At 67.0% G+C, this 10,257-nt stretch overlaps 1 protein-coding gene across 1 annotated transcript; it reads left to right on the forward strand.

Annotated features, from left to right (window-relative positions):
• Window positions 1-93: 93 nt before the first annotated feature.
• Window positions 94-9,100, forward strand: PLXNB3 (plexin B3; the record flags this gene model as incomplete). Its single annotated transcript, XM_044912328.1, has 28 exons — window positions 94-202; window positions 282-396; window positions 528-653; window positions 728-844; window positions 1,148-1,241; window positions 1,325-1,494; window positions 1,710-1,861; window positions 2,166-2,271; window positions 2,751-2,881; window positions 3,138-3,314; window positions 3,427-3,622; window positions 3,756-3,995; window positions 4,082-4,243; window positions 4,332-4,483; window positions 4,613-4,713; window positions 4,793-5,016; window positions 5,130-5,308; window positions 5,609-5,675; window positions 5,889-6,216; window positions 6,394-6,497; window positions 6,585-6,678; window positions 6,978-7,156; window positions 7,315-7,475; window positions 7,639-7,786; window positions 7,993-8,057; window positions 8,125-8,200; window positions 8,318-8,392; window positions 8,683-9,100. Coding segments are annotated over 28 exons (3,953 nt in total), but the record flags the coding sequence as incomplete, so codon positions are not given.
• Between the last annotated feature and the right edge of the window lie 1,157 nt (window positions 9,101-10,257).

Below are 10,257 nucleotides of genomic sequence, written 5' to 3' on the forward strand. Positions count from 1 at the left end.
GAGGGGCCCCTGGGGCAGGGGGCTGGGGGCCAGGGCAGGAGCCGGAGGGGCAGGAGGCCCGTGACCCACCCTGCCACCACCACCCCCTCCCAGACCACATCACCTTGCCCCTGGCTTTGATGTTTGAGGACGTGGCTGTAGCTGCCACCAACTTCTCCTTCTATGACTGCAGTGCTGTCCAGGCCTTGGAGGTGGCTGCCCCGTGAGTGCTGGGCCTGGCTGCTGGGTAGGGGTGGCCACCCCCGATGGTGCCCAGCCTGAGCAGCCCCCTGCCCCTCCAGGTGCCGCGCTTGTGTGGGCAGCCTCTGGCCATGCCACTGGTGCCCCCAGAGCAGCCGCTGTGTGTCCGGGGAGCACTGCCCAGAGGGCGAGGGTACCGTCTACAGTGCCCAGGAGGTGGGTGGGCCCCGCCCCCACCCCCACCCCCACCCCCACCCCCACCCCCCGTGCCACCGCACACCCACCCCACGCTAGGTCCTGCCCAGGCCCCTCAACTTCTGAAGGGCTAAAGGGGCTCCTTTCCCCAGGTGGATGTCCAGGTGCGTGGCCCAGGGGCTTGTCCCCGGGTGGAGGGCCTGGCAGGTCCCCTCCTGGTGCCGGTCGGTTGGGAGAGCCGTCTGGCCCTGCGTGTGCGGAACCTTCAGCATTTCGGAGTGAGCAGGGGACGGGGATGGTGGGCGGGGGGGGCGCTGACTGCGTCCAGGGTCCTGACACTGTCTACTCCCAGAGCCTGCCCGCCTCCTACCACTGCTGGCTGGAGCTGCCCGGAGAACTTCGAAGGCTGCCGGCCTCTCTGGAAGAGATGGCCGGGGACGTGGGCCTCATCTACTGCCAAGCCCAGCAGGTGTGCGGCCGTCCCTCAGCCTCACCTGCCACCAGATGCTTCCCGCAGCCCTCAGACGCCCCCCACACCCCTTGGCTCCCAGACTGTTCGAAGCCATCAGTGTCCTGTCGTCAGTCATGAGGCAGGCAGGCCCCAGGCATGCAGTGGGAACATGGCACCCCCAGCCTGTGCCCTAGGCTTGCGGTCTGGTGGGAGATGTGGGCACTGAACAAAGGCACCCATTCTGGGAGGAGTGTCCTGGAGGAGACAGGGATCAGGGTTGTCCAGAGTTGGGCCCGGCCTGACCCCACCCTCCTCCTACAGTTCCGCCCCTCCATGGCCCAGCAGGAGCTCCCAGTGCCCATCTACGTCACCCGGGGCAAGAGTCAGCGGCTGGACAACGCCCATACTCTCCATGGTGAGCTTGCGGGCGGTAGGGCAGGTAGGACAGGGCATGTGGCAGAGGGGAGGTGCCTCAACGCCCTGCCTGACCTTCCCTAGTGACCCTGTACGACTGTGCCGTGGGCCGCCCCGACTGCAGCCGCTGCCAGGCAGCTAATGGGAGCCTGGGCTGCGTGTGGTGCAGCCACGGCCAGCCTACCTGTCGCTACGGTCCTCTGTGCCCCCCCGGGGCTGTAGAGCTGCTGTGTCCCACTCCCAGCATTGACACAGTGAGCCCCCAGCCCTCCCACCTCCTCCCCATCTGCCCTACCCGCCCCCCCGCCCGCCCCCACTGTCCTAACCTTACCTGGGTCAGACCAGCCCTGCTCAGGCCCCCAAGCCCTAGCAGCTCTGTCCCGCCTCAGGCCGGTCGGCTGGTTGGGTACCCCTATTGCCGAGTGGATGTGGGTTTGGGAGACTCCATCACCATCCTTCCCTGCTGCAGATCGAGCCCCTGACTGGGCCCCCCGAGGGCGGCTTGGCCCTCACCATCTGGGGCTCCAACCTGGGCCGGGACCTTGCCGAGGTACAAGATGCCGTGAAGGTGGCCGGCCGCCCCTGCAGCCCTGAGCCCTCTCTCTACCGCACCTCTGCCCGGTGAGGCATCCGAGCTGCCGGGGGGGGGGGGGGGGGGAGGGACGCCCTCCCGGGGAAGCCCTCGGAGAGCGGCTACCCAGAGAGAAGGGGGGCTTGCAGCCAAGAAACGCGGGCCCAGGTCAGAAGCGCCAAAGGAAGACGAGCCAGGGGAGGGAGAGAGAGGGGAGCAGGCAGTGAGAGGGGTGGCAGCAGGGGGGGCGGGGGAGGAGGTTCTGGGCAGTGGCTGGCGGGTGGCCCCGGCTCCCGCTAAAGATGCGTCTGGTCCATGGGAGCCCTGAGCAGCTCCTGGGCCTCCATTCCCCAGGATTGTGTGTGTGACATCCCCCGCTCCTAACGGCACCACAGGGCCAATCCAAGTGGCCATTAAGAATCGGCCACCGGGCATCTCAACCCAGCATTTCACCTACCAGGTCAGCGCCCACCCCAGGGTGGTCCCCATGCAGGCCATAGTAGGAGGGAGGGGCAGGAGGGAAACCTAGGTGAGGATTTCGAAGCTGGCCTCGGGCTACCTGCCGCGTGTCCAGGAGGAAAACCATGGGATCAGAGTGATCATCCCGGCCACCAGGTGGAGGACGGGCAGCCAGAGCAGCAGGCGGGGCGGTGGGGGGGCCTGAGGGAGAGCAGGTTGGCGACTGGATCTCCTGACGTAGGGCTTGGGGGAGCTGGGAGGTGTAAGCCGTGGTGGAGGAGGAGGCCGTCCCGAGGGGCAGAGGCGCGGTGAGGAAAGAAGAGGCCCCTGGGGGGCCGAGGGCAGCTGGGAGGCTTCCGGGAGGAGGGTGCGGTCAGCTGTGGCCTGCGGGATAAAGCCGCGGCGCCTGGGGACTGGGGCCTACGGGAGCAAGTGTCAGGCCAGGCCGCCGTGGCTGCCCCAGCCTGCTCTGTCCCTCAGGACCCCATCCTGCTGAGCCTGAGTCCCCGGTGGGGCCCCCAGGCAGGGGGCACCCGGCTCACTATCCACGGGCAGCACCTCCAGACAGGAGGCAGCATCAGGGCCTTCGTGGGTGGACAGCCCTGTCCTATGTGAGTACCTCTCCTCCCGGGCCCAAGCTGCTGGCCGTCCGCTGGGGCTATCCCCTGGGGGCCCCGCCACCTCCTTGTGTACGTGGGGGCCGCGGACTCAGGACTCCCTAAGGCCCCCATCAAAGTCCAAGAGCAATGGTCACTGTGCCCACCCCTAATGGTCTCTGCCCTCATTGAGGGAGGCAACGTGGGTCTCTGGTGAGGTAGCCAGGCCCAGGCTCGAGCCCAAGATGCCAGCCCCCTCCCCACCCCGCAGCCGGGAGCCGGTGTGTCCTGAGGCCATTGTGTGCCACACCATGTCCCAGGCCAGCCCAGGAGAAGCTGTGGTTCGAGTGGTCTTCGGCCACGCCCAGCGCACGCTGCTCACCAGCCCCTTCCAGTACACTGCCAACCCGCAGCTCGCGGCGGCGGAGCCCAGCGTCAGCTTCCGGGGGTGAGGACCGAGTCCGCGGCATGCAGCCTCGGCTCCAGCCGGGGACGTGGGGCTGGCCCGGGGCCGCCCGCCACCCCCCCACCCGCTGCGTCTAACTACTGTCCTGACACAGGGGCGGGCGGCTGATCCGCGTCAGGGGCACGGGCCTGGACGTGGCGGAGCGGCCCCTGCTGTCTGTGTGGCTGGAGGCCGCGGCAGAGGTGCAGGCGGCAGGGGCCCAGCCCCAGGACCCAACCCCGAGGAGGAGCTGTGGGGCCCCTGCCGCGGCCCCCCAGGCTTGTATCCAGCTCGAGGGGGGCTTGCTGCAGGTGAGCACCCCGCCGGCAGGGGGCAGGGCTGCTCTTGCCCAGTGGGCCGGGGAGGGGGGGCGGTGGGGGGAGCCACTTTGCCCCCTGGGAGCGAGCCAGGAAGCCCCAGCTCACCCCTCCTTGTCCCTCGCAGTGCTCCACCGTCTGTTCTGTCAACTCGTCCAGCCTCCTCCTGTGTCAGAGCCCCGCTGTGCCAGATGGGGCGCACCCCCGGCGGGTCTTCTTCAGCCTGGACGGTGTGCACGTAGACTTTGCCAGCGCCAGTGGGGGCCAGGACTTCCTGTACCAGCCCAACCCCCGTCTGGCCCCCCTCAGCCGCGAGGAGCCCACCCGCCCCTACCGCCTCAAGCCTGGCAACGTCCTGGACGTGGAGGTGAGGGTATCCCGCGGGCCGGCTCTGTGCAGGGACCGCGGGCACGGGCCGGGCGCCCCGGCTCAGGCCCCTGGTCTCTCTCCCAGGGCCAGGGCCTCAACCTGGGCATCAGCAAGGAGGAAGTGCGCGTGCACATTGGCGATGGCGAGTGCCTGGTGAAGACGCTCACGCTCACCCACCTGTACTGCGAGCCGCCCTCCCGGGCCCCGCAGCCCGCGAATGGTTCCGGTACCCTGCCACAGTTTGTGGTGAGGCGGGGCTCCGGGCGCAGAGGGGACTGGGCGGCCAGGGCCCTGAAGGCCCGCACTCAGGAACCCTGGCCGCCCCCCGCATCAGGTTCAGATGGGCAACGTGCGCCTGGCCCTGGGCCCCGTCCAGTACGAGACTGAGCCCGCTCTGTCTGCCTTCCCCGTGGAGGCCCAGGTGGGCCTGGGCCTGGGCGCTGCCGTGCTGATCGCCGCCGTGCTCCTCCTCACCCTCATGTACAGGTGAGAGGCTCCTCCCCGTCATGCACACGCCTGCGCAAACTTCCCACTGCGCTTTCGGAAAAGCTTGGTGGCCCCGGGGCCCTGGCAGGCGCGGGCCTGTGGCTCACACCTGGTCCCCCGGGGCTGCAGGCACAAGAGCAAGCAGGCCCTGCGGGACTATCAGAAGGTTCTGGTGCAGCTGGAGAACCTGGAGATTGGTGTGGGCGACCAGTGCCGCAAGGAGTTCACAGGTGGGGAGAGGGCAGTGGGGAGGGGCACAGAGGGCCCACCTGGGCCTGAGCCCACACGTCAGTGGCTCCTGGCCTGCAGACCTGATGACCGAGATGACCGACCTCAGCAGCGACCTGGAGGCCAGTGGGATCCCCTTCCTGGACTACCACACCTACGCCGAGCGAGTCTTCTTCCCAGGGCATGGTGGCTGCCCGCGGCAGCCAGCACTCGAAGGGCCTGGGGAGGAGGGCCGCCGTGGCCCCGTGCGCCAGGGCCTCACGCAGCTCTCCAACCTGCTCAACAGCAAGCTCTTCCTCCTCACAGTGAGGGCTGTGCGGGTGGGCGGGCCTCGAGGGGCATGGAAGTGGGGCTGGTACGGGCACAAAGGTGGGACGATGCGTGGGACGCCCCTGAGTGCTAGCGCCCCTGCCCCCAGCTCATCCACACCCTGGAGGAGCAGCCCGGCTTCTCCCAGCGGGACCGCTGCCACGTGGCTTCTCTGCTGTCCCTGGCACTGCACGGCAAGCTCGAGTACCTGACTGACATCATGAGGACGCTGCTGAGTGACCTGGCCGCCCATTACGTGCACAAGAACCCCAAGCTCATGCTGCGCAGGTCGGCTGGGGCTGGACCATGGGCCCGGAAGCAGGGGTGGTGGCTCCCCGCTGAGCCGCACCCCACCCTCCCCCACCCCCGCCCGGTCCTGGGCTGGGCAGAGCCAGGAACGCCCAGGAGGTGGGCTAGGACAGAAGCCACTGGGAGGGAATCGGACGGGCCTCCTTCCCAGGGACGTGGGCACGAAGGGCTGACAGGTGGAAAAGCTCTGCCTTCCCTTGTTTGCCCAGCTCAGCCCGGTGCCAGGGGGGCGGGAGCCCTGCAGCACCACCTCTCTGACCTGGGGCCTGCTCCCTGCAGGACAGAGACCATGGTGGAGAAGCTGCTGACCAACTGGCTGTCCATCTGTCTCTATGCCTTTCTGAAGGTGAGGGGCACCCTGGCTGACGCCTTCTCCCCTTGCCTCATTTCAAGGCTGCTGCCTGGAGCCTCACCGACCCGGGCCCACATTCCCCCCGGGGCATGAGGCGTGGGATCGGGCAGGGCTGGGGGTGAGGCCGAGGCCGGCTGTTCTCGTCCTCCCTCTGCGCAGCTGACCGCCCCTCCCTGTCCCCTCGCGCCCGCGGCGCGGACGCCGCAGGAGGTGGCTGGTGAGCCGCTGTACGTGCTCCTCCGGGCCATTCAGTACCAGGTGGACAAGGGCCCCGTGGACGCCGTGACCGGCAAGGCAAAACGGACCCTGAACGACAGCCGCCTGCTTCGGGAGGACGTGGAGTTCCGGCCCCTGACGCTGATGGTGCTGGTGGGCCCCAGGGCCGGCGGGGCGGCGGGGAGCAGCGCTGCGCAGCGCGTGCCCGCGCGGGTGCTCGACACAGACACTATCACCCAGGTCAAAGAGAAGGTGTTGGACCAAGTCTACAAGGGCACCCCCTTCTCCCAGAGGCCCTCGGTGCACGCCCTAGATCTCGGTGAGAGAACCAACCACCCGTCCCTGCACGGGGCTGTCCCCACCCGGAGATGCTCAGCCCTGCGCTGCTCCACATGGTTGGGGGTGGGGGGGCTCCGACCTTGTCACCTTGAATGCACGGCCGGTGCAGACTCGGGGAACAGGCTGCAGGCTAATGGGCTTCACTGGGTGCCCCCAGAGTGGCGCTCGGGCCTTGCTGGCCACCTAACCCTGTCAGATGAGGACCTGACCTCGGTGACCCAGAACCACTGGAAGCGACTCAACACCCTACAGCACTACAAGGTGCCAGGCGGACAGGGGCTGGGGGGCAGGCCCCCACCTCTGAGTCAGCCAGGGAAGGAGCCCAGCCTCCACTCACCTTCCCGCCAGGTCCCGGATGGAGCCACCGTGGGGCTCATCCCCCAGCTGCACAACGGAGGTGCCGTCTCCCAGAGCCTGGCCCAGAACTGCCCCTCGGGGGAGAGTGAGTCCTCTGAAGTGGGCAGGCAGGAGTCCCGGGCACGCCGTCTGCCTCACCTGGGTGTCCCCCACACCTTGCCAGGGGGCGAGCCCAACCTCTAGGCGGGGCCAAGGACCTGGGGCGGACGAGGCCAGCAGCTCGTCCTGGTTGGGGAGCTCTGGGACCATGGGGGGTTGGGCTGAGCTCTTTGCCCCTGCCTTCCTCGGCGCCCGCCATCCTGCCCCGCGGCCAGGTGTCCCCAGCCAGAGGTGTGGGATAGGGGACCGGGGCGGAGGACTGAGGCCAGACTTCTGGGCCCTCAGACATTCCCATGCTGGAGGATGCTGAGGAGGGTGGGGTCCGCCTCTGGCACCTGGTGAAAGCCTCCGACGAGCTGGAGGGAGCGAAGGCGCGTCGCAGCAGCCTGAGGGAGCGGGAGCGCGAGCGGGCGCGGGCCAAGGCGATTCCGGAGATCTACCTCACCCGCCTGCTCTCCATGAAGGTCGGTGTGGCTGGGGGGCTGGGCCCCTGACTGAGCCGTGGGGGAGGGCGTGGTCCTGAGAGCTAGAGAGGTGGCCTGACCCCCCGCCGGAGCACGGCCCTGGCCCACACCTGCCTCCCACACAGACCCCCCCACCCCACCCCACCCCTGCCTTCCAGGGCACGCTGCAGAAGTTCGTGGATGACACCTTCCAGGCCATTCTCAGCGTGAACAGGCCCGTGCCCATTGCCGTCAAGTACCTGTTTGACTTCCTGGACGAGCTGGCCGAGAAGCATGGCATCGAGGACCCGGAGACCTTGCACATCTGGAAGACGAACAGGTACGTCGCCTGCTAGCCCCCAGCCCATGCAGGGCACGGCCCACGAATCCAAGCTTGGTGGCATCCACCCTGCATTTCTGACACGGACCCGCAAGACAGCTCCCTGTGGAACTCAGGCCTGGGGCCCGGGCCGACGGTGCCCACGGCTGGTCTGTGTCCCCAGCCTGCTGTTGCGGTTCTGGGTGAACGCCCTGAAGAACCCACGGCTCATCTTTGACGTGCGGGTGTCGGACAACGTGGACGCCATCCTCGCCGTCATTGCCCAAACCTTCATCGACTCCTGCACTGTCTCCGAGCATAAAGTGGGCAGGGTAAGGGGTGAGGACGAAGGGCTCCCGGGGGAAGCCATGGAGGCTCAGCAAGGAGCCCTGAGTGGGGCTGGGAGGGGTGGCGCATAGTGGGGGCCAGGAGGCTGGGGTGAGGGGGCACTGGGGGTGCATTCAGGGTGACAGGGCCGGAGCTCCCCCCTGCCGCACCCCCCCGCCTCCCCGCTCAGGCCCACTCCTACCCGGAGCAGGATTCCCCAGTGAACAAACTGCTCTATGCCCGGGAGATCCCTCGCTACAAGCAGATGGTGGAGAGGTAGGTGTTGGGGCATCAGGGCTGGGGGGTGGCGGCCGCCCGGCCCTAACTGTGTCTCCTCTGCCAGATACTACTCTGACATCCGCCAGAGCTCTCCCGCCAGCTATCAGGAGATGAACTCAGCTCTGGCCGAGCTCTCCGGGGTGAGGCATGGTGCAGGGGGCACACCCCTCCACCTTTGGGTGGGTGCAGGGGGGAGGGGGGAGGGTTGGGGTTTAAGGTCCAGGCTGGAGCCTCACCCCTCCATGTGTGGTCCCCAGAACTACACCTCTGCTCCCCACTGCCTGGAAGCTCTGCAAGAACTCTACAACCACATCCACAGGTATTATGACCAGGTGAGGCCCAGGGTTCTCCAGGGGGGAGGGGTATGCCCCCAGAGCCCAGAGGGAGGCCCCAGGAATCTCCCTGGGGATGGAAGGAGGTGTCTAGGCCAATCTGGGCAGAGGGGAGGAAGGGCCCAGGTTGGGGAAGAGGCGTGACTTCTGTGCAGATGCCTCAGGGAGGCCTGGGGCGGCCCCTGCCGGATCCCCAAGCCGCTGCTGAGATGGACTCAGCGCTGGGGGGCCCTGGGCTAATGGGCAGAAGGCAGAGGCCTCAAGCGAGGCGCCCTCCTCTGCTCTGGCAGATCATCAGCGCCCTGGAGGAGGACCCTGTGGGTCAGAAGATGCAGCTGGCCTGCCGTCTGCAGCAGGTAGCAGCCCTGGTGGAGAACAAGGTGACTGACCTGTGAGCTTGGGCCCCCGCGGATACCCAAGGCCGGCCAGCCTGGAGAGGAGCAAGCAGGCCCTCCCACCGCAGTGCCTTAGGACCCCTGGATGGAGCCAGCAACTGAGGAGGGGGCCAGCGGAAAGCGGAAGGGGGTTGTACCCACCAGGGGGCTCCCCACCGCCTCCCACCCACCGGCCCTTCGCCCTGCTGTTCCCCTACCTGGGCTTCCTTCTAATTTATAGTAGCCCTCACCTCTTCTTCTCACCTCCCCCACGGTATTTATTTGCTTGCTGGAGAATCACATCTGGAAATAAAATAGAAAAACATCTTTTTAGAAAAAGTCCAATCCCAGCCCCTGCCTTTCCCTGCGAGTCTACTCAGTGCTCCCTTGCTTGGCCCTCCCCTTGGCCCCATGGCTGTGACTTCTGCCTGAGGAAGAGGGATCATCAGGCACCCACAGGCCATGCTCTCTCCCCTCTCCCCTCGCCTCCCCTGGCCCACCTGCCCCCATCTATGCCCACCCTTCCCTACCAATTCTTTCCTGGCCCAGGGACAACAGGACCAAGTGTCTCCCATCTTGGGCTAACCACAGTCACTGCCGAGCCCCCTCTGCTTCTTTTGGACTCCCCGATAGTCCCCAGCTGGACTCCCAGCTCCACACATGTCCCCCTCCATTCCCTCCTGGTCGCAGCCAGAGTGATCTTTCTAAAGAGCAAAAGTGCCCCTCAGCCTCCATGGGAATCTCACACTAGTGCCCACACACACTAGTGCCCACGGGCTCCGGGTAGGACCCTTAGCTGCCCAAGGCCTTCCCGCCTCCCTCCCACACCCAGCCACTCTGTGGCCAAAGAGGTCTCCCGTCCATCCAGCTGTAGGCCTCACCCCAGCCAGGCTCTGCACCATCCTGGAAGCTTACCCACCCACCCCTTTCTGGGGGAGTTGACTCTTTCTGGTCCCTTGGATGCGGCCCCAAAGTCCCAGGCCCCAGAGGGCTCTGCCCGACCCGGAAGTCCCTCTGTCACCAACCAGCCTGCCTGTTAGAGCTAGAGGAGGACCCCTGAGGACAGGGCCAGGGTGGATGGTTCCCTGTGCTTCCCACAAGGAGCTGGGAGGGAGGCCACACAGTGTCAGCACTAGAGTCCTGAGCGGGCAGGTTCCCAGGATTCGACACTGTCCGGGCCCCTCCGGGGGGAGGACCCAGTTGCCTTCAGCTCATGCCCCTGACTCATTCAGCCAGAATCCCCAGCGACAGACACCATGTTCAGAGAGAGGAGAGCTCCAGCCTAAGGGGTCAATGAGCCTCAAGAGAAGTGGGAACCCGGCTGAGAGGGGGTGGGGAATGGGGTACCCATGGGAATGGGAAGTGTCACCTTTGGAAAGGCTACCACAAGGGCCAAGCAGGAAGCCAGGGAATGTTCCAAGAGTGTCACTGGTACAGTAGGGCATGTGCAGTGGGGGGCGGGGAGGGGCTCAACATGAAGACCAGGCTGTC

This window comes from Neomonachus schauinslandi, unplaced genomic scaffold (genome assembly GCF_002201575.2).
Source record: "Neomonachus schauinslandi unplaced genomic scaffold, ASM220157v2 HiC_scaffold_1229, whole genome shotgun sequence".
NCBI classification, from domain to species: domain Eukaryota; kingdom Metazoa; phylum Chordata; class Mammalia; order Carnivora; family Phocidae; genus Neomonachus; species Neomonachus schauinslandi.